Below are 23,887 nucleotides of genomic sequence, written 5' to 3'. Positions count from 1 at the left end.
AAGCGGGAGGCGCACGGTGGTTGGGGAACTTGGTCTCGGGGAACTACCAGCTGCCCTAGGCGCTCCCGAGCCTGCCCATTCGCGGTGTATTCTGGGGAATGTGGTTTGGTTCCACCCGCCCCCCCTCCCCCCAACCTCCGCTGATTGGCCTTGGACTTCAGCTGGCTGGCGGAGCTTTTACCGAGAAACTGCCAGCCCTGAAAGGTGTTCCGACCCCATAAGGCCCAGGCTTGGGGCCCTCAGAGGGTGCGTGCCGGAGAGGCCCAGCTGCTTGGCAGGGCTGCTTTTCCTGGTGGGTCTCACGTGCCATCTTTAGCCTTTCCCTTCCCGGGCTCCTGAGTGCTGAAGGCAGAGGAAGGTGGTGGTTCCCGTTGCTATGGGATTAGAGCAGGACAGTCTTTAGGGTCCTTTGACCGTGGAGCATTTCCTGGAGATGACTGGTTGTTGTGAGGACACTGCTGACATCTGGAGGAGGTTGTTGAATATTGGTTACAAGAGGAACACTTGGGGTTGTGGCTATGGTAGGGTATTTGTTAAGAGAGCTTCACTGAACCTGGGGGAAAGCTAACCCTACCACAACGCAACCTAAAATGGAAGAGGCTTCAGAAGTCACCAGGTTCATCGCCTGGCCCTCTACTGGTAGCCCCCTTACAGTGTGCACTAGGCACCTCTTAATTCAGGAAGTAGACCGGTCATTGTATACAATTTTCAGTTTTTAGGAAGATTTTTAGGAGGAAATCTTATTTTAAATTCCATCCAAGAGTCCTAATAATTCAAGAATGCTTCCAGAGTATGTAGGACCCAATTATGTCACTTTAGGGAGCACACATCACTGAAGTTCTGATGATGTTTTAGAACCTGCCCTCTTTGTTGAGCAGAACACGGTAAAGCACGTGAAGGTAGTTGGAGTCCCCTAGGAATGGATAAATTCGTCATTCGAACACCCAGAATCCAGAATAGTCCTCAGAAGAAAGATCCTGGAGGAAAGATTTACAAGCAGGCCACCATTGAATCTCTGAAGGTGAGAGGGGATCCGGGAGTGGAGAAAATGTGCAAAGGACTGGGATGGCAAGGAGGTCTGGAGGAGTTCTACTGTGGAAGACCTATGAATTCCTTATTTCTGTGCTTCCTCCCCACCGTGCTCCTGACTGCTCCAAATTTGTTTCCCCCATACACTATCAATTTCTGGACCCTTGTTACACCCTTCTAATTACTTTAGCTTTGTGGTATGTTTCACTAACTGGTAGGATATAGCCTCTGAAATTATTCTTCTTTTGCAAGATGTTCTTGTCTATTAAATGGAATGTTCAAGTACCAAATATGATTTGTGTACCCTGTGCAAACTCAGTAAGATTGGATGATGATACCACCCCTCATAGCATATTGACGGGAACTGTATCACGTGGCCTTCATAGCCACATCTGAGACTGAAAAAGAGACTGTTAAACTGGACTCTTTGCAGCCTCAAACTGTCTGACTTATGTTGGCAAGGAAGAGGCAAGGCATCATGAATACAGTATAAGCAACTAACAGTGAATCAATGAATGTAATGTAATTAATGGTAATTATTGCTTCACTTAATAGTGAAGGACAGGCGAGCCTGGAGTGCTGCAGTTCATGGGGTCGCAAAGAGTTGGACACGGTTTAGCGAGCGAACAACAAGTTACTTCACTAAAAACAAGCAGAAAACTGCTTGCAATTAGTTCCCTTTGTCATCTTGAACCTCTCCTTCTACATTACAGACTTTTTCTTTCTGATTTCCTTTATTGCTTCCTCTTTTCTCCATTAGACTGCTAATGTTTGTGCTCTGCAGAGCTTTGTCACATTTTATGTATTTGGCCAGGGTAATCTTATTCATCTTAAGGCTTGCCATGCTGATGACTGCCAAACTTGCACCTCTGGCCTAGGTCTCTGAAGAGAGGGGGATCAGGGGCTAGAGAAAAATTTACAAAGACTGTGATGGTGTGGAGGGCCTTCTGAGTACTTGACTTAAGTACTCCATTGGACTTTTAGATATACCACAGGTTTACCAGACCCAGATTAGAAAGCAATATAGGGAAGTGTAAACAAAGACCCTGGGTTCTGTTGGCCTATGTCAGAGTTTCTTCAAACAAACACTGTTGTCCTTTTGGGCAAGATAATTCTTCATCATTTGAAACTGTCCTGTGAGTTTTACAAAGTTGAGCATCTCAGGCCCTCAGACACTAAATGCCAGTAGCATCTCCCATTGTGATGACTGCAAATGCCCTCACGTATTTACAAATAGCTCTTAGTTGAGACCTACTAAGCTCAAGATGATCTTTAAAATCTCCCCTAGTTTTGAAGTTTTGTGAATTCCTAGAACACGTTCAAGTGTTTCAACTGTTTGGTCAGAGTATCCACAAATAATTGTAGACTGTATATTGTATATAGTCACTACTGTATATAATTCTCAGAGACAGTGGTGGGCAGGACTGTGGTATCAGACTGTCTGGAAGGAAAAAAGGGATAGTAGTAATTGACCTACATGTACACTCAACATACAAACACTGAGATTCTAATATACCTTCACCTGTCCCTTCTGCCCTTGGTGTCCCCAGGAGGGCCCCAGTTGAGAATCACTCTGTGTGATGATGAGAATATGTCATGTGAAGATTGTGGAGTCAGAATAAACAACAGGCATATGAAGTAACATTCTCCTTCAGTGCAGTGGGTTTTCTTCCAAACCTCCCGTATTTATTTTATCCATATACCAAGTAACTGGAACTACAAATTTAGAAACCACCCTTAATTCTTCTTCTTTATATCCAATTTTCAATTTTGTCTCCTAAAAATCCTTTCTGCCCTTACATCTCTCTCTCTGAATTTCAAAATCTTTTTGAATTTAGAGCAGTTCTGTGGTCTGTTAACTTTGTCTCCCTGACTTTGGCATCCCCTGTCATTCCAACCTCCACACTTAAGTCAGAGAAATAAGGCTTAAAAAAAAAAAATCTACTCAGGTCACCTCCTTGCCAAAGGAAACCCTTCCCTCAGTGCTTTTAAACTACCTTTCGATAAAGACATTTCTTTACGTGACCCCCAAAGGCTCTCTGTGACCTGGTACCTGCCTGCCCTGCTGCTCTTCTTATTTACCTTCCGTCCAGTGTCAGCCACTCACAATTTCTCAAAGATGTGTTCTTTCATACCTCTATACCTTTGCGTATGCTGGTCTGTTTTCCTTGAATGGCTTTTTTCTCTTGTCTTAGAGTCAGTATGGTGTGGTAATTAACACAGACTCTGGAGCCAAACTGCCTGTGTTTAAATTCCAGCTCTGCCACTTAAACTACCTGTGTGACCTTGGGCAAGTTAATCTCTCTGTGTCTTTCCTTATCTGTAAAATGGGATTAATAACAATATCTATTTAATAAATGAAGTATGAAGTGAAAGTCACTATTTTATTTTATAATAATCTATATGGAATTCTCCATGCCAGAATACTGGAGTGAGTAGCCGTTCCCTTCTCCAGGGCATCTTCCCAACCCAGGGATCAAACCCAGATTACCCGCATTTCAGGCGGATTCTTTACCAGCTGAGCCACCAGAGAAGCCCAGATAAATAGATAAGCAACTAGGATATACTGTATAGCACAGGGAATTCTAGCCATTATTTTATAACCTAAAATAAGCCTCTTATCGTTCTCCATCAGAGGGCAGACAGAATGAAAATCAGTTTCACAGAAGACTAACCAATCTGATCCCATGGACCACAGCCTTATCTAACTCAGTGAAACTATGAGTCATGCCGAGTAGGGCCACCCAAGATGGACATCTCACGGTGGAGAGTTCTGACAAAATGTGGTCCACTGGAGAAGGGAATGGCAAACCACTTCAGTATTCCTGCCTTGAGAACCCCATGAACAGTATGAAAAGGCAAAAAGATAGGACACAGAGATGAACTCTCCAGTACTGTAGGTGCCCAATATGCTACTGGAGGTCAGTGGAGAAATAACTCCAGAAAGAATGGAGAGATGGAGCCAAACCAAAAACAACACCCAGTTGTGAATGTGACTGGTGATGGAAGTAAAGTCCAATGCTGTAAGAGCAATATTGCATAGGAACCTGGAATGTTAGGTCCATGAATCAAGGCAAATTGGAAGTGGGTCAGATAGGAGATGGCAAGAGTGAACATCAACATTTTAGGAATCAGCAAACTAAAATGGCCTGGGATGGGTGAATTTAACTCAAATGACCATTATATCTACTACCGTGGGCAAGAATCCCTTAGAAGAAATGGAGTAGCCATCAGTTCAGTTCAGTTCAGTCACTCAGTCGTGTCTGACTCTTTGCGACCCCATGAATCGCAGCACGCCAGGCCTCCCTGTCCATCACCATCTCTCAAGTTCATCGAGTCCGTGATGCCATCCAGCCATCTCATCCTCTGTCGTCCCCTTCTCCTCCTGCCCCCAATTCTTCCCAGCATCAGAGTCTTTTCCAATGAGTCAACTCTTCACATGAGGTGGCCAAAGTACTGGAGTTTCGGCTTTAGCATCATTCCTTTCAAAGAAATCCCAGGGCTGATCTCCTTCAGAATGGAGTGGTTGGATCTCCTTGCAGTCCAAGGGACTCTCAAGAGTCTTCTCCAACACCACAGTTCAAAAGCATCAATTCTTCAGCACTCAGCCTTCTTCACAGTCCAACTCTCACATCCATACATGACCACAGGAAAAACCATAGCCTTGACTAGATGGACCTTAGTCGGCAAAGTAATGTCTCTGCTTTTGAATATGCTATCTAGGTTGGTCATAACTTTTCTTCCAAGGAGAAAGCGTCTTTTAATTTCATGGCTGCAGTCACCATCTGCAGTGATTTTGGAGCCCCCCAAAATAAAGTCTGACACTGTTTCCACTGTTTCCCCATCTATTTCCCATGAAGTGATGGGACCGGATGCCATGATCTTCATTTTCCGAATGTTGAGCTTTAAGCCAACTTTTTCGCTTTCCTCTTTGACTTTCATCAAGAGGCTTTTTATTTCCTCTTCACTTTCTGCCATAAGGGCGGTGTCATCTGCATATCTGAGGTTATTGATATTTCTCCCAGCAATCTTGATTCCAGCTTGTGTTTCTTCCAGTCCAGCGTTTCTCATGATGTACTCTGCATAGAAGTTAAATAAGCAGGGTGATAATATACAGCCTTGATGTACTCCTTTTACAAAACAGTCTGAAATGCAGTACTCGGATGCAAACTCAAAAATGACAGAATGATCTCTGTTTGTTTCCAAGGCAAACCATTCAGTATCACAGTAATCCAAGTCTGTGCCCCGACCAGTAATGCCTAAGAAGCTGAAGTTGAATGGTTCTATGAAGACCTACAACACCTTCTAGAACTAACACCCCAAAAAGATGTCCTTTTCATCATAGGGGAATGGAATGCACAAGTAGGAAGTCAAGAGATACCTGGAGTAACAGGCAAATTTGGCCTTGGAGTACAAAACGAAGCAGGGCAAAGCCTAACAGATTTTTGCCAAGAGAGTGCACTGGTCATAGCAAACACCCTCTTCCAGCAACACAAGAGAAGACTCTACACATGGACATCACCAGATGGTCAATACCAAAATCAGACTGATTATATTCTTTGCAGCCAAAGATGGAGAAGCTCTATACAGTCAGCAAAAACAAGACCGGGAGCTGGCTGTGGCTCAGATCATGAACTCCTTATTGCCAAATTCAGACTTCAATTGAAGAAAATAGGGAAAACCACTAGATCATTCAGGTATGACCTAAATCAAATCCTTTAGGGTTATACAGTGGAAGTGACAAATAGATTCAAGGGATTAGATTCTGATAGATTGCCTGAAGAACTATGGACGGAGGTTCGTGACATTGTATAGGAGGCAGGGATCGAGACCTCCCCAAGAAAAAGAAATGCAAAAAGGCAAAATGGTTGTCTGAGAGAAGAAGAGAAGCGAAAGACAAAGGAGAAAAGGAAAGATATACCCATTTGAATGCAGAGTCCCAAGGAATAGCAAGGAGAGACAAGAAAGCCTTCCTCAGTAATCAATGCAAAGAAATAGAGGAAAACAATAGAATGGGAAAGACTAGAGATCTTCAGCAATATGTGAACTGTGAACTTCCAGATGTTCAAGCTGGTTTTAGAAAAGGCAGAGGAACCAGAGATCAAATTGCCAACATCTTCTGGATCATCGAAAAAGCAAGAGAGTTCCAGAAAAACATCTATTTCTGATTTATTGACTATGCCAAAGCCTTTGACTGTGTGGATCACAATAAACTAGAAAATTCTGAAAGAGATGGGAATAGCAGACCACCTGACCTGCCTCTTGAGAAATCTGTATGCAGGTCAGGAAGCAACAGTTAGAACTGGACGTGGAACAACAGACTGGTTCCAAATAGGAAAAGGAGTATGTCAAGGCTGTATATTGTCCCCTTGCTTATTTAACTTCTATGCAGGGTACATCATGAGAAACGCTGGGCTGGAAGAAGCAAGCACAAGCTGGAATCAAGATTGCCGGGAGAAATCTCAATAACCTCAGATATGCAGATGACACCACCCTTAGGGCAGAAAGTGAAGAGGAACTAAAAAGCCTCTTGATGAAAGTGAAAGAGGAGAGTGAAAAAGTTGGCTTAAAGCTCAACATTTAGAAAACGAAGATCATGGCATCTGGTCCCATCATTTCATGGGAAATAGATGGGGAAACGGTGTCAGACTTTATTTTGGGGGGCTCCAAAATTACTGCAGATGGTGACTGCAGCCATGAAATTAAAAGACGCTTCCTCCTTGGAAGAAAAGTTATGACCAACCTAGATAGCATATTCAAAAGCAGAGACATTACTTTGTTAACAAAGGTCCATCAAGTCAAGGCTATGGTTTTTCCTGTGGTCATGTATGAATGTGAGAGTTGGATTATAAAGAAAGCTGAGCTGAAAGAATTGATGCTTTGAACTGTGGTGTTGGAGAAGACTCTTGAGAGTCCCTTGGACTGCAAGGAGATCCAACCTGTCTATACTAAAGGAAATCAGTCCTGAATATTCATTGGAAGGACTGATGCTGAAGCTGAAACTCCAATACTTTGGCCACCTGATGGGAAGAGCTGACTCATTTGAATAGACCCTGATGCTAGGAAAGATTGAAGGCGGGAGGAGAGGGGGATGACAGAAGAAGAGATGGCTGGATGGTATCACCGGCTCGATGGACATGAGTTTGAGTAAGCTCTGGCAGTTGGTGATGGACAGGGAAGCCTGGCACGCTGCAGTCCATGGGGTCACAAAGAGTCGGGTGCAACTGAACTGAAGTGAAAGTTGCTCAGTCGTGTCCAACTCTGCAACCCCATGGGCTATATAGTCCTTGGAATTCTCCAGGTCGGAATACCAGAGTCAATAGCCTGTCCCTTCTCCAAGGAATCTTCCCAACCCAGGAATCAAACCCAGGTCTCCCGCATTGCAGAAAGATTCTTTACCAGCTGAACCACAACAGAAGCCCAAGGATACTTGAGTGGGTAGCCTATCCCTTCTCCAGCGGAGTTTCCCGATCCAAGAATCAAACCGGGGTCTCCTGGATTGCAGGTGTATTCTTTACCAACTGAGCTATCAGGGAAGCCCCATCTGCTTAATAAGCTTGTTGCAAAGTTTGAATGTGTCAATATATGTAAAGTGGTTGGAGCAGAACCTGGCTAGTACTAAGTACTATGTAAGTATTTGTTGTTATCAGCTACTTTATGAAATCCTTTGTCCCCGTGACCTAGTAAAGAGTCTCCTCTATTAGAAGGTCTTTCCTAGCCACCCTCTGTCCCCCAAATATAGAGCCAGTATGACTCCCTTCTCTAAGCTATCCCTTTTCTTAACATGCCCCATTAGTGCACTTCTTGTGCTTTGTAAAAGGTGTTTTTCTTTTTTTAATTCGAGGATAATTACTTTACAGTATTGTGAAGGAAACGTGTTCCTTTCCATGCGTGTGTCCTGGTATACTCTCCGCATCTGGAAAGACTATGTCTTAATGTTTTTGTGGCCCCAGTAGCTGTCATGGGACTTGGCATATAGAAGGCCATGGTGCATTTTTCTGAATGACCAAATGAGCTAAAACTTTAAAAGCCTGGACTTAGCATATGAAACCCTTTCTCTTCTGTTCTGTCTGAGGTGCCATCTCACCGTATCTCTTATGGCTCCCCTTTAACAGGAATGCATTCCAGCCATGCCTCATTTCTTGCTCTTCTTTTTCTTAGTTCCTCTCTTTCATGTCTCCAGGGCTTTGACTTGATGCTGATCCCCTTTCCTGCATCTTTTACAGAGTGAATTCCTACCCATTTGTCAACCCACTCAAGTGAATCTTAGATTATAAGCTTCATAAATACAAGGGCCTTGGACATTTTATTTACCTCTTACCCTTGGACCTAAGACAGTGTTCAGCACATATTAAGTGGTTAGTAAATACTTGTTAAAAAAGTGAATGCTGTAATGCTTTGTGGGGAGTTAATCTTTCCCTCTTTGATATTCTCTTAGCACTTGGTTCAAATATCTGTTTTAGCACTTAGCTTACTGTATTGTAATTGCCTGATTACCTGTAGTTTCCCCAGTCTATCATGAACTATTAGGACTGGGACTGCAGTATCTTACTGTGTTCTGATTCTGCTCTAAGCCCTAACACAGGGCCTCTACACTGTATGTAAAAATTCATTGAGTAAACAATAATCATCATTATTTGGGGATGTTCTTGCTGGGTCTGGATAGTAAGCTACTCCACAAATGCTATTGTGAAACAGCTTTATACTCAGTTCTATGCTAGGTACTCTAAAGAACATAAGAAAATTTTAAGATAAAAGTATGTGAGCCTTTATGGGACTTATTAGGACATCATAAGAAATTAAAAAGTAATGATACAAAATCATATGTGCTCCATTACAAAATTGTTGTTTAGACAATAAGGGTCAAGAGTTAGGAGAGAGCTCAGTGTCTGTTTTAGGGGTTAGAGTCTTAAATAGATGGAAAGATTTGGCTAGGTAGAGGGAAGTTAGTGATATCTAGCCATTCAGTAAGTTGTACCTACTGTTCCCTTTCCTTTATGCACGCACGCATGCTTACTTTCCTGTGTGCACAGTACAAATTAAAAACAAGTTAAATTTGAATTCTAGAGAGTTAGCTAGATCCACGTTTTGCCAAGTGACTCTTCCCACACACCATCATTATGTTTTAATGCTAAGAATTTGCTGAATGTTCAAGCCTCAATTTCCTTATCAGTAACATCAGAAATACTGTCTCACCTGCAGGGTTGTTATGAGGGCTAAATAAATAAATGCATGTTGAAAGGGCTAAGCATTGTGCCTGGCACAAAATAAAAACTAGTAAGTAGTTCTCTCTTTTCTTATATGGAAAAAAAAAAGAGGCTGTGTAGTAAAGCTAGAGCTGAGAATGATGGTAGTGATGTGATGATAATAGTAATGATTACGGCTTACATTTATTGAGCCTGTTTCTATGGGCCAGGCATTGTGCTAAGTGCTTTACACATAATAACTCTAAATTCTAATAATAGCACTGTGAAATGGATGCTTTTATCATTTATATTTTACAGATTAAAAAAATCTAAGGCACAGAGAGATTAAGTAGCTTGTCCAGAGTCATGAAGCTCTCAGTGGTAGAGCTGGGATTTGAACTAGACAATCTGGTTCCACAGTCTGCCTCCTATAGGGAGAACTAAAAAAAGTTGGAGGTTTCTGAATGCCAGCAAAGGAGGTATAAAAATCTTGGGATATTAGGACCATTGTACTTCTGTTATCAGCATATTAGAAGTAATTTTGCCTTAGCCTTATCACATTCAATGAAAGTGCTACTCAATAGAGCTCATGTGGTGTGCATTTGAATAGTAAAGGTTAATTTGGTTAATCTCTTCTTACTCCCTAAGGGAAAGTGATTTCTTCTGTTGGTTGCAATAGGAGATTTTTTAAATTGAAAGAGTCTGAAATATGCCTATTATTTTAGGTTCTGCATTTAAGAATGCTCTGTAAGTCTTCACTCCCCTTGTAGGATTGACTAGCCAATATTGTCCCTGCCCCCACCAGTGGAATGGTGCCCATGTTATTGCTTATGAGCGAAGCATTTTCCCTCATTGGTTTTATCAAACCTTATATTTCAGCCATCCACAACTATAGGACCAAATGGGATTTTGGAAGCACCTTTTCTTTCTGGCAGTAACCATTCCACTACTCATAGTAGCTTTCCCATTGATGTTTCATGTCCACTTCCCTTTTTTCCTCTAAATATTTCAGATAACTTGCAGTATCTATTTTGGGGGCTCATATTTGGACAGAAATAGAGAAACATTCTTTGTAAGTATGTGGAATTCTTCTCTGGAACTAATTGCTATATTTTTCTATTTTTGGTCTAATATCTCAGATCTGAAGACTACTATAGTTAGTCCTTGAGGGTAGAAATAACTGTTCAGTTACATGTGCTGATCCCCTGGAGAAGGAAATGGCAACCCACTCCAGTACTCTTGCCTAGAAAATTCCACAGATGGAGGAGCCTGGTGGGCTACAGTCCATGGGGTCGCAAAGAGTTGGACATGACTAAGCAACTTCACTTCTTCTTCTTATGTCTACTGTGCATTGGGGATAGAGAAATAAGAAATTGTTCTGGCCCTCAATGTGTTCATAGTCTAGTGGAGAAGACAGCCTTGTAGATAACTATTTGCAGAAAGCACATATGCAGTAATTGATGTCTTTGCAGATTCCATGGGAGTTTGGTTAAATGTGGTTGGAGAGAGGCAAGAAAGTCTTTGTATAGTAGTTGATTCTTTAATGTCTTTAAGAATAAACAGATGTTTATCATGTGATTCAGGCAGAGAAAGAGCATCCCAGGCAGAGGATGTCGAATACTGTGATTGGTTTAGGCAGTTTCAAATTGTTTGATATATGTTGAGCCAATGGTGAGTCTGAAAAGGATGTCAAGAGCCAGGTCATGCAAGGCCTTTTATGCCATGCTAAAGAGCTTAAACGTCTCTAGTTCCATATGTTGAAATAATCTGATGTGGAACCCCCAAGCTCATTCCAGCCATGTAGAAATGCTCAGTAAAAAATCTCCAATACAGAAATTACCCTGGCAGTACAGCAATTAAGACTGTATTGTAGGGGCCCGGGTTTGATCCCTGATTAGGAACTAAGATCACGCATGCCACATTGTGCGACCAAAAAAAAAACAAACCACCAGCAAAATGTCTCCAGAACAGAGCTGAGCTTGAAAAGAAAAAAGAGAAACCCTCAGGTGCCAGGAAGAGAGAGGAAATCCAAATGCAGAGCTATAAGTGGGAGCTGAAGGCATACCTTAGAGATATTTCAGGGTTGGTTCCAGACCACTGCAATAAAGTGAATTTTTTTGGTTTCCCAGTTAATATAAAAGTTATGTTTGAACTATACTGTATAATCTGTTAAGTGTACAATGGCGTTATATTTAAAAACATGTACATACCTTAATTTAAAAATATTTTATTGCTAAAAAATGCTAACCATCATCTGAGCCTTCAGTAAGTTGGAATCTTTTTGCTGGGTCTTGCCTTTTGGAGGGTCTTGCCTAGAGGTTGATGGCTGCTAACTGATGAGGATGGTGGTTGCTAAAGGTTAGGGTGGCTGTGGCAGTTTCTTAAAACAGTGAAGCTTGCCATATCAATTGACCCTTCCTTTCATGAATGATTCTCTATAGTGTGCAAATGCTGTTTGATAGCATTTTACTCACAGTAGAACTTTCAAAATTGAAGTCAATCCTACCAGACTCTGCTGCTGCTTTATCAGCTAAGTTTATGTGATATTCTACATCCTTCCTTGTCATTTCAACAGACTTCACAGCATCTTCACCAGGAGTAGGTTCCATCTCAAGAAAGCTTCTTTGCTTATCCATAAGAAGTAACTCCTTATCTATTAAAGTTTAATCATGGGATTACAGCAATTCAGGCATATCCTCAGCTCCACTCATAATTCTAGTCCTCTTGCATGTTCCACCACATCTGCAGTTGCTTCTTTCACTGAAGTTTAGAACCCCTCAAAGTCATTCATGAAGTTTGGAATCAACTTTTTCCAGACTCCAGTTAATGTTGATATTTTGACTTAATCTCATGAATCATGAATATTCTTAATTGCATCTGGAATGGTGAATTCTTTCCAGAAGATTTTCAATTTACTTTGCACCAGAAAAATCACTATCTATGGTAGCTATAGCCTTATGAAATGTATCTCTAATGTATTTCTCTATGTATGTATCCTAGAAATATATTTCTAGGACTTGAAAGTCAAAATTACTCCTTGCAACAGAATGGATGTTGTGTTAGCAGGCAGGAAAACAACATTAGTTTCATTGTACGTCTCTGTCAGAGCTCTTGAGTGAACAGGTTTATTAGTCAATGAGTAGTGATATTTTGAAAGGAATCTTTTTTTCTGAGTAACAGGTCTTGACAGTGGGCCTAAACTATTCGGTAAGTCATGTTGTAAACAAGTATGCTGTCATCTAGGCTTTGTTACATTTATAGAGCCCAGGAAGAGTAATTTGCATAATTAAGGGCCCAAGGATTTTCAAAATGACGAGTGAGCATTGGCTTCTACTTGAAGTCGCCAGCTACATTAGTCCCTGAGAGTCGACCAGTCCTTTGAAACTTTGAAGTTAGGCATTGACTTCTCCTCTCTAGCTATGCAAGTTCCAGATGTCATCTCTTCCAGTATGAGACTATTCTATCTACACTGAAAATCTGTTGTTTAGTGTTCATTGATTGTCTTAGATAGATCCTCTGGATAGCTTGCTGCAGCTTCTACCTTAGTACTTGCTGCTTTACTTTGCACTTGTATGTTATGGAAACAGCTTCTTCCCCTAAACCTCATCAACCAACCTCCACTAGCTTCAGACTTTTCTTCCGCAGTTTCCTCACCTCTCAGCCTTCCTAGCTTGAAGAGCAGTAGGGCCTTGCTCCAGATTAGGCTTTGGCTTATGGGACTGTTGTAGTTAGTTTGATCTATGCAAACCACTCAAATGTTATCACATCAGCATTAAGTCTGTTCTACTTTCTTATCATTTGTGTGTTCACTGGAGCAGCACTTCTAATTTCCATCAGGAACTTTCCCCTTGAATTTATGACTTGGTTAACTATTTGATGCAGAACACCTAGCTTTTGGCCTGTCTTGGTTTTCAACATATTTTCCTCACTAAGCTTAATCATTTCTAGCTTTTGACTTTAAGTGAGAGTCAAGCTACTCTTCCTTTCACTTGAACACTTAGAGGCCATTGTAGGGCTGTTAATTAACCTAATTTCAATGTTGCGGGGTCTCAGGGAATAGGGAAGCCCGAGGAGCAGACAGAAATGGGAAAATGACTGATTGGTGGAGCACTCAAAATGTTTATCAGCTAAGTTTGCTGTCTTATATGGGCATGGTTTATGGCACCCCCCCCAAAACAATTAAAATAGTAACATCAAAGGTCATTGATCACAGGTCATAATAAATATAATAATAATGGAAAAAGTGTGAAACATTGCAGGAATTATCTAAATATGACAGACACGAAGTGAGCATCTGTTGGAAAAAATAGTATCTGTAGGCTTGCTCAATGCAAGGTTGCCACAAACCTTCAATTTGTTAAAAAAAAAAAAAGAAAGCAATATCTGCAAAGTGCAGTAAAGTGAAGTGCAATAAAACAAGGTATGCTTCTATATAGTTTTATGGAAACCAGGTACAGAGTTTGGGGGCTGGGATTTTAGGGCCAGTATGAGGATAGCAGATAAGGAGCTGGAAGTCAACATAGGGCTACCATATTTTTTAAAAATGAACTAGAAAAATTCCATCCACCAGTCTAAGGAATCAGCATGAAGATTGTATCATGTCAGGGTTTGGGTTCAAAAAAAGTTGACACCATAATAAACTAGAACCTCACGCTTATTACTGTGTGTGTGTGTATTTAACTTCATACTATCTATAAAGCTGAAAAATTAACATAAAAACTGGTCCAGAACCAGGGAAATCCAAGGAGCTTGGCAAAGGCAAAGGTGAGATTTCCGTGTTAAAGACACTTCTAAGCCTAGAGTACATAGGATTCCCATGGAAAACATAAAAAATGTACTCATGGTCAAAACTTACAGTAAAATAAATTACCAGGAGGGAGAATGAGCAGGTAGATTTAAGTAGTAGAATTTCTACTCCAGGAAACATAGGTAACAGTCTGAAAGAGATCTTAAATGTGTTAAAAATATTCACAGAGATAAAGAAAGGAGTAGAAATGGTAAGGATAGGATAGTATGAAAAAAAAAGGCAGATTTAGAGGGAAGAAAAACAGAATTTGTCCAGTGAAAAAGCATATTTGTTGACAAGTACATTGGCCAGCTTAAAAGTAAAGTCATAGCTATGGAGAGAAACACTGAATTGAAAGCTGAAAAAAGTGAAAGTAGCAATCACTCAGTCATGTCTGACTCTTTGCGACCCCATGGACTGTAGCCTGCCAAACTCCCCTGTCCATGAAATTCTCCAGGCAAGAGTACTGGAGTAGCCATTCTCTTTTCCAGGGGATCTTCTCAACCCAGGGATTGAACCTGGGTCTCCTGCATTGCAGGTAGATTCTTTACCATCTAAGCTACCAGGGAAGCCCAAATTGAAAGCTGCTGCTGCTGCTGCAAGTCACTTCAGTCGTGTCCGACTCTGTGCGACCCCATAGACAGCAGTCCACCAGGCTCCCCCATCCCTGGGATTCTCCAGGCAAGAACACTGGAGTGGGCTGCCATTTCCTTCTCCAGTGCATGAAAGTGAAAAGTGAAAGTGAAGTCGCTCAGTTGTGCCGGACTCTTAGCGACCCGAGGAAATCACTAGAATGCATCCCACAGAACTAGAAATATGGCAGAAAAGTTAAGAGACTTGAAGGACAGGCAGAGAGGCCATGTATGTTTCTAACAGGAGTTTTCCATAATGTAGAGACTTGGTATAGATTTCCTTGAGCATCTTAAAAATTGTGGGGACAAACGATGAAATGATAGAAATGGAGTGTGTAACTCCCAAACCATGAGAGGAGGAGCAAGGCTAAAGGGAGCTCAGGCTGTGAGATGAGAGGCAAGAAAGGGAGAAGAAAGGCAAAGAGAAAGTGTGTCCGGTAACCATCGGTAATGACGATAAATGCAAACGGATTAAACATGCCTATCAAAAAATAGAAATTTTCAGATTGGATGGGGAAGGAGGAGCAAAATAAAGCAGCCATAAGTTATTAAAGCATGACCCAGAAAAGTTGAAAGTGAAGGATAGAAGACATATGAGTATATAATAGGCAGGAGTTCAGTGAAGCAGTGTTTATAATAGGAAAAATATGAGGGGAAGAAAATGCTAAATATGCATTAGGGAAATAGATTTTAATATTCTGAGACATTGTATATAAAAATAATGGAATAATATTCAATACTATCAAAATGGATCAACTGGGTTTATACACATCAGTATGGGTAAGTCAAACTATATTGAATGAGAAGTGCAAGTTGCGTAATATGATATTTATGTCTACTTCCTACTGAAAATATCCCTTGCTGCTGGTGCTGCTGCTAAGTCACTTCAGTCGTGTCCGACTCTGTGCGACCCCATAGATGGCAGCCCACCAGCCTCCACTGTCCATGGGATTCTCCAGGCAAGAACAGTGGAGTGGGTTGCCATTTCCTTCTCCAGTGCATGAAAGTGAAAAGTGAAAGTGAAGTCACTCAGTCGTGTCCAATCTTCGCAACCCCGTGGACTCCTACCAGGCTTCTCTGTCCATGGCATTTTCCAAGCTAGAGCACTGGAGTGGGTCGCCATTGCCTTCTCCGAAGATATCCCTTACCTAGCTTCATTTATTTGTCTTTCATGCCATTTAACACCAATGTTATTTTATATTGTAACAGGTCATAGAAAAGTACTCTGTCTCAATTTTGGTTAGGGCTCCTAAGGACTGAAAACGAAGTGAGCGTGTGTGCATGCCAAGTCGCTTCAGCCATGTCTGACTCTTTGCAACCCCATGGACTGAAGTCTGCCGAGCTCCTATGTCCATGGGATTCTCCAGGCAAGAGTACTGGAGTGGGTTGCCATGCCCTCCTCCAGGGGATCTTCCTGACCCAGGGATCAAACCCATGTCTCTTAGGTCTCCTGCACTAGCAGGTGGGTTCTTTACTACTAGCGTCACCTGGGAAGCCTTGAGAACAAAACAGTAGGTATAAAGTGTTCCCCAAAGTTGTTCTAGACCACCTGCAGAACTTGTGAAGGCAGTATGTGAAGACAGGTGTGGAATCCTGAACCTATGACCTATCTTAGGCAATAAGGAAAGTTGAAGGTAAAGAAAGAAAGGAATGAAAAGTCCTTTGGATAAAGTGGGACAGCTGTGGTATTTTCTTTTGGAGAACTTGACCTCAGTTCCGGGAGTTGGTAGACAGAGACCAGACCTGTGCCAGGGAAAGTCTAAAACCAGAGAGTTTTTACTGATGCCACTGAAAGGGAAGTGGTTGCATTTGGAAGGCTGTTATGCTCAGAGTTTTTAAAGGGCAAAGATAGGGGCATAGCCAAGAAAATACTGGTTAACCTGGAGTTGAATTAAAGGGGCTTGGTTCACAAGGATCCTTGGAAGGGTAATGGGACCCCTTCAGAGAATGTATGAAGTTGGTTGCCAGAAGCTGGAGACTTAGGGTGGACCCTTATGTGGCTGGCTGGGAGAGACCTTGCCAGTGCTGTGGGAACACTACAGGTCAGAACTCAACCCTGGGAGCCGCCATGGAACCACAGAAACAGCTCATGAGACAGCTTTTGACTATCTGCCAAGTCTAGAGAGTACTGAAAACTGGTGAGCATCGCATCACACCACAACCAGAAGTAAGGCTTTTCCTGTCTGTTACTGTTCCTCCTTTTCCCAGTTTCAAACCTGGAAGGATCAGAGACTAAAGCAAACAAGCAGCTGGGGAAGGAGGAGAAGCAAAGGTGGGGAAATAGAGAAGTCCCCAGACATCCCCTTCTCCCAGCACAGGCAGCTATGCTAGACCCTGCCCAGGGAGGTAAATGAAGACTTTTGAGGGTTTCTTTTTATTGAATTATCACATGCATGTAGAAAAGTAGACAAATCATGAGTGTACATCTTAAAGATTTTCACAGAACGCATTTGTGTCACCAGTATCCAGATCAAGAAACAGGACATGTACCAGAAGCCCCTGTGCCCCTTCCCAGACCCTAGCCGGCCCACCACGCCAAGGTATAATGATACAAAACAAGAAACAAAAAATGTTTGTAATTATAAAAGCAACTTTATTTTTTGTCTCCCAGTTTATTTTAAAAAATTATTAGTGGAAATAATTTTAAATGCAACATAGTACAAAGACATTCCTCATCCCTTTCACCTGGATTCCTTGTTAATATTTTACACTTAATGGAAAGATTCGTGTCAACTTTAAGATGGTAGTTTTTTCTAGAAATGGAAGGAGGGGATTAAGGGGTGAAGGGTGTAAGGAGACTTGAACTTTACAGTGTTTTATTGTTTTATGTGAAATGGCAAAATGTAACTTTTTCATTATAAGTGGTGAGTAACTAACTTTTTGTGTTTGAAGTTTTAAAAATTCTTCATATAAGAGAAGGTTTGAGTTTTACAATCTAGGAAGTAGGGAGCTGTTGAAGTGTGCTTTTTATTGTTGAAATAACTATGTCTTTCTGACTTCTCTGCTGTCTGTCCTCCGCTATGGATTAACACACTTAAGTGAGCTATAGGGTTGTTTCACCTCAGCATCATTTTTCTTTTCTTGTCCTCCTTTTTGCCTTTCAATGCTAAGTGCCCAGTGGTGTCTGACGTGGTAAGATTAAAACTTGCACTTTTCCTAATAGATGTAACTCTCTTCCTGATTTGCAGTAAGCAGGGGCTGCTTTTAAGCAATTACCCATCATTTGGGGCCATCATACATACTGTGCTTTGGTTCAGGTCATAATCAATAATTCATATGTCAGTAGGAGCCCCATTAGCTCAGGTGAAGGCAGATGTCTTTCTAATGAAAATGTTCCATTTTCCAAATGACTTTTCTTTTTCCCAGAGAGTTGTGGTTATAGAAGACATAAAAAGATGGAAAACTATGTTGGAGCTTCCTGATCAAACCAAAGAGAATCTAGTTGAAGCCTTACGAGAATTAAAGAAGAAAATACCTTCCCAAGAAGTGTTCAAGTCAACAAAGATCGGTATGTTCCTTCTGAATTTTATGAGAAGTGCTTCTGTTTGATCTCCTTCTTTCTTCTTTCCTCCCTCTCGCCAACATAGTTATCTGTATATCAGTACTTCTCAAGCTATCTGTGGTGAGAGACCATTGTTTAAAAAATTCTCCGTTGACTGTAGACTAATACTTTTATAGTATAATAAAAATTAACAGGTAAATGAAATTAAAATATAAAGAGTACAAGCCCTATTTCTAAAAAAAATTAGATTCAACAGATGTGGAAGTACTTTGTCAGACTACTATAAAAGCTTCTAAATTCTTATTTCAGTTTCTGTACTTATTGCATGATCGGTGGGTAATATTTTGAATGTGCTTGATGCTGGGTGTACAAAAATGAAGAAGACATGATTGTGGCCTCAAGGAATTTAGGGTTTGGTGGAGAAACCAGCAAGTAGACAAATGTAAGTAGTAAAATAGTTTAGATTAGAAATAAAAACATATAAATAATGTCTGTGGTACCATTCTGATCTGTGCAAGGTGTATGCTGGCACAGAGAACAGAGTAGTCTTACATCTGGGGAATTCAGAAAAAACTCCGTAGAAGAGGCAACAGGTCACTTAAATCTTGGCTTTTCTGTCTTGAGTAGAAGTAACTTCCAAAGCATGGTTTGTAAAAGCAAAATGACAGCATCTTTTGCTGCTACGTCACTTATTACAGCATTGGAGTTATCTTAAGAGGTACGTCAGGAACTGCATCGAATTACCATTCTAGTACAGTACACAACTGTGAATAATATGCGAGGGAAGGCCAGCATGTGCTTCTCAAGCTGCTCCCAAGTCCCCAGGGAGTCCAGGGTAGTCATTCACAGCTGCTGTTCTTGCCCTCACCCGTGCAGCCATTGCCTTCTCTGCTTCCCCTTGACCTCTTGTTCATGAGAAGCAGGAGAGAGAGTAGCTTCAGACTGGCACTAACAGCTGGCAAGAGCTGTGTGAAATCCCCCAGAGGTTCCCCCAAGAGTCTTGAGAGTTGCACCCCTGTAATATAAACCAGAATCTGAGAAAATTAGATGCTTAAAGAACATAAAACCCTATCATTATAGCCAAGGAGATTCTCCCATCTGCTGCTGGATTTTCTCTTTATAGGTTGTGGTCACTAGAGGGCAATAAGACCATTCATATGAGCAGATAAGGTATTTCCACCAGTAGAGGGTACTGGTGGTTAATATTTTATGATGTGTACATGTACATATGTGTATATATATGTTCATATTTAGGCACACCACAAATACACTTACAATCAGATCTTAAATGGCAACATAATATTGACTGGAGTTATCCTACACTACAGAGCAGATGACAGTTTTAAAAATTATTTCTGTTTGTCCTTTGAGTACAGTTGCAAGTATGCTAAGTATAATTACGAGTATGCTTTCAAGAATGGGCGTGTCTGATGTTCAGAAATTTCAATTCAAGGATCATAATGAAACCACAACAAGGGGGCATGACTTAGGAGGACCTGGAAACCATCCAGCATTTGAGTCTTGACCATATCCCAGGCTTCGCCTAAACCTGAGATTGTGTGGAATATAAGGGTTCCTTGGTTCCTTTGTAGTTACGCTGGTTGCTAGCCTGAAGATTCATTTGCATCATTGCCTGAGAATGTTTCCATTCTCCCACCTTTATAGTCCTTCCTGTCCCTGTCCCATGAGATTTCTATGAGTGCTCTGATGACGAGAAGTTAGATCAAGGAGTACATGTGTTGAGAGTAGGGAAGATGTTAAAGAATGTGCCAGGCAGGGCTATGTCAGGTGAGCTGTACAGAGGGAACATGGTGCATTGCAGAGACTAAGAAGTCTGGTATATTTGAAATGTAATCAGTTAGAGAGTCTGGATCAGATGGAAATGATTCTTTGTAAGTCATTTGAAACTGTTTGGTCTTAGGCATAGGTTTGGATTTATGGCAGGCTGACCCCCTGGGCCTCTCATAGCATCCCATGACAGAGGAAACTGGCCCCAGACCATTGCCTGGCCTCTGTCTGTAGGCTGCAGGCACTGCAGTGGGTTGCGCAGTGGGTTGCACAGTGGGAAAAAAAGCAAAAGTGTTTAGTCTTAGCTTGTGTATTAGTTACCTGTCCCTGTGTAAAAATTACCCCCAAGTTTAGCAGCTTAAGTATTTCTTGTCTCACACAGGTTTCCTGAGGGTCAAGAATCTGAGAGCTGTTTATCTGAGTGCTTCTGACTCATGGTCTCTTAAGAGGTTACAGTCAAGCTGTTGGTTGGGGCTGTAGTCATCTGAAAGCTTGAGCAGGGCTTGAAGATCTGCTCCTAATGGCTCACTTACAGGATTGCTTATAGGAGGCCTCAGTTTCTCATCACCTGGGCCTCTTCATAGGGCTGCTCATGGCATGGTGGTTGACTTTCTCCAGAGTAAGTGATCCAAGAGAGAGTAACCAAGATGGAAACCACAGTATCTTTTATCATCTTATCTTGGAAGTGACATACCATTGCTTCTGTTATATTCTGTTGATCACACAGACCAACCTGGGTACAGCCTGGGAGACAACTACACATGGGTTATGAATACCAAGAGATGAGGCTCACTGGGGCTGTCTTGTAGACTGGCTATCACAGCATGTGTTTCTTTAAATTTAACCGAGGTATATTCTTCTTCCTGGACCTTCAGATTTATGTTCATTTGTAGAAGTTTTACAGTGGTTATCTCTTCAAAGAACCTCCTTTTCATTGTCTATTTCTTCATTCTGGGATTCTACAATTAGAAATAGGTTAGAGCTTTTGTTTCCCATGTTCTTTAGCTCATATGTCTCCTTGTCTCTCATAAAATTGTGGGCAGTTTCTTCAGAGGTATATCTTCCAAGTCGCTAATTCTCTTTTCACTTGACTCTAATTTGCTGTCTCACTCATTCATTAAGTTCTTTCTTTCATTTTTGCAAGCTTTCTTTCTTCCCAAAATCTGTCTCTTTTAAATGTTATTTGTACACACTTGTGATTGTGCCTTTTATTTCTGCAAACATATAGTGTATAGTTCTTCTGTAGTCATCTGACTATTCTAATATTTGTTATCCTTAGGGTTTAACTCTATTGTTTACTGTTTCTGTTGACTCCCCTGGTGTTTGCCTTTCACTGTGCCTGTTGATTTTTCTTTTGGCTGTGCTATGAGGCTTGTAGGATCTTAGTTTCCCAGCCAGGGATTGAGCATAGACCCTCAGCAACAAAAACACAGAGGCCTAACCATTGAACTGCCAGAGAATTCCTTGCTTGTTGATCTTTAATTGTGAGCTCATTATTTTCTTTCAATATGTGGGAATTCTGTGAGGCTAAACTGGAAACATTTCTCCGTAGAGGGGATTAGCTTCTTTTTTTCTTTGTGCCAGTAGTCAAGGACCACTTCTGACCTGAAATGCTTTAGCACACCACTCAAGGATCCTAGCTCAGAATCAGAGTCCCAGCATTAGCTCTCTCATTTCACCACTGACCCAAAGCAAAGTATTTCAGTAGTGTTCCTATTAGTCAGCCCTTAGGATAACCCTATGCCTTTAGCTTCCGCTTATTTTTTTTGAGATGATTTTTATCCAGAATCAAATTGTATTGCAGTGAAAGTGTAGCTTTAGTCCACTATAAAGCCTCAGATCCTAAAGATCATAAGTGGTTGTTATCAAAGGATTTTTGAATTCTTATTTGCAGTTTAGAAATACCTGTCTCTGCCATAGGGGAAGAGTGTTTGAGAAAAGCAAACCTGGAGGCAGAAAGCCCAGTTAGGAAGGTACTAAAACATCTAGATGAGAAATTAGGGTGGCCTGGAAGGAGTTGTAACCATGAGGGTGGAGAAATGTGGTTGGAATCAAGAGACATAAATGCATTAAAATCCAGCAAACCTAGAAGTTGATTCGATGTTGGGGAATGAAAAGAGTGAAGGCTGAGGCCCAGACTTCTGATATGGACAAATAGGTGTATGGCAGCACTAACTCATTAGGATAGGAAACAGCATGTTTGGAGGTGGGGGGGATGGTAAGTTCAATTTTGGACTCACTGTGTTTGACATATTGTGGGACATCCAAGAGGAAATATCCAACAGAATGTTGGATATATAAGGCTCGAGCTAAGGAGGGACTATAAATATATACTTGAGAGTCACCATCAGCATGTAGTGAGAAAGCAAGGCAATTGCCCAGGAAGAGTATGTAGGAAAAGAAAGAGCCAAATCCCACATCCTGAAGCACACCAACAGGCAAGGGGCTTGTGGGAGATGGGAAAGGTGTGACTGGGGAAACAGGAGAGAATGTTGCTGTGGAAAGAGAAAGAGTGCTTCTGAGAGGGGATTCGTCAGCACTGTCCATCATTGTCAAAAGGCCAAAGAAACTAATTCTAAAATTGCATGTTGGATTTTGCAAAGTAAGGCCATTAATGATTTTGCTAAGGACAGTTTCAAAGGCATGGTTAAGAGCAGAGGCTTGAGTGAAGAGGAGGTAAGGAAATGAACTGTGAAAATAGACAACTCTTTCAAGAAGTTTAGTATTGAAAGAGAGAGGTGGCAATATCAGAAAGGAATGTGGGGTTGAAAAAATTTCTAATTTTAAAAATAGAGAATCAGGTTCATAGGGAGGACTTAATCAGGGAGAATGGATCAGACTTTGCAGGAATTGACTGTGGAAATGAGAATGCCAGGATGCCTCTCATAGCCTCTTTACTGGCGCTTGCTTTCTGCCTTCACATACACTTAAATCTTCTCCTTTAATTGTCTGCCATCTTTTCCAGATACCTTGTTTCTCTTCTTCTTTATATAGTCAGATTCCTTTCAATATGATTAATAATCGCAACTCCCATTTCTGGCTCTTCCACTCTTTCATTCCATGCTGGCTTCACCCACAACCACTATTCTTCTCTCTTGGGACACAAGTGATTTCATTCTATCCAAATCCAATAGTCTTGTCTCAGTTCTCATCTTCCCAGAACCATGAATTTGAGACCATTGATTACTCTTTTTTCTGTTAACATAAATGACACTGAACTTGTTGCTAATTCTTTATCTATTTTATCAATGTTTATTTCCTTCAAGTCCTTATCTGAGTTTATAATTACTTATTTAATTATTTACTTTGTTGTTTTTTATTTACAGTAACTCTGTGCCAGCAGGTTCATGCTGTATATTTTATTCACCAGTGTGTTTTAAGCATTAATGTGGCATATGCTCAGGATATATTCATCAAATGAATGAAAATGACAAACAAGGTTTTCTCCATGGTATTTCTAGCTTTCTGTATTCCTGTTTCTTGCCTTTCTCTCTTTCTTCCATCTTTGTTCCCTGTCCTCTCAGAGGGGACTGTTTAGTAAAGCTCGGAGACCACAGTCTTTGGCTGTGCTTTAGAGCACTTCGCCAGAGAGGCTGTTCACTTCTTCAGCTTAACTGAGGCCTTAATTCAGACAACTCCTGGATATGCATCTCTTGTCCCGATCCATTTCTGAATCTTAGATTTTTAGAAGTACTGTTCCAATTTATATTACTACCATTTCCAATAACATCTTGTTTTCATTTGCTGTATAGAATGGATTGTTTTCTATTGGCTTATTGGCACTCCATCCTTTTTGTGTGAATTTTTGTGTTCTTTGTCTGTTGAGATCTTATAATTTTTGTTATCTGTATTTGAACTTTATAAATGTCAGTGTCATAAACTTTCAAATCCATTTAGCTACCTCAATTTATAAACGAGGAAATTCAGACTCAGACAGATGCAGTGACTTATCCAGGGCCACGCA

The 23,887-nt window shown here is 41.1% G+C and overlaps 1 protein-coding gene and 1 non-coding gene across 2 annotated transcripts in view; both read left to right on the top strand.

Annotated features, from left to right (window-relative positions):
• The first annotated feature begins 164 nt into the window (after positions 1 to 164).
• Positions 165 to 23,887, top strand: part of TCEANC2 (transcription elongation factor A N-terminal and central domain containing 2) — a 43,560-nt gene continuing 19,837 nt past the window's right edge. Inside the window, exons 1-3 of the mRNA XM_068966109.1 lie at positions 165 to 292; positions 879 to 1,021; positions 18,000 to 18,141. Coding sequence (XP_068822210.1) covers positions 920 to 1,021; positions 18,000 to 18,141 — 244 coding nt within the window. The 5' untranslated portion in view covers positions 165 to 292; positions 879 to 919. The remainder of the gene's footprint in view (positions 293 to 878; positions 1,022 to 17,999; positions 18,142 to 23,887) is intronic.
• On the top strand, positions 20,057 to 20,187 carry LOC138074754 (small nucleolar RNA SNORA42/SNORA80 family). Its single transcript, XR_011144566.1, has one exon. It is a non-coding gene; the product is annotated as a small nucleolar RNA SNORA42/SNORA80 family (small nucleolar RNA).

Source organism: Capricornis sumatraensis, chromosome 2, assembly GCF_032405125.1.
Source record: "Capricornis sumatraensis isolate serow.1 chromosome 2, serow.2, whole genome shotgun sequence".
NCBI lineage: Eukaryota > Metazoa > Chordata > Mammalia > Artiodactyla > Bovidae > Capricornis > Capricornis sumatraensis.
This window is presented reverse-complemented; position numbering and strand designations above follow the sequence as displayed.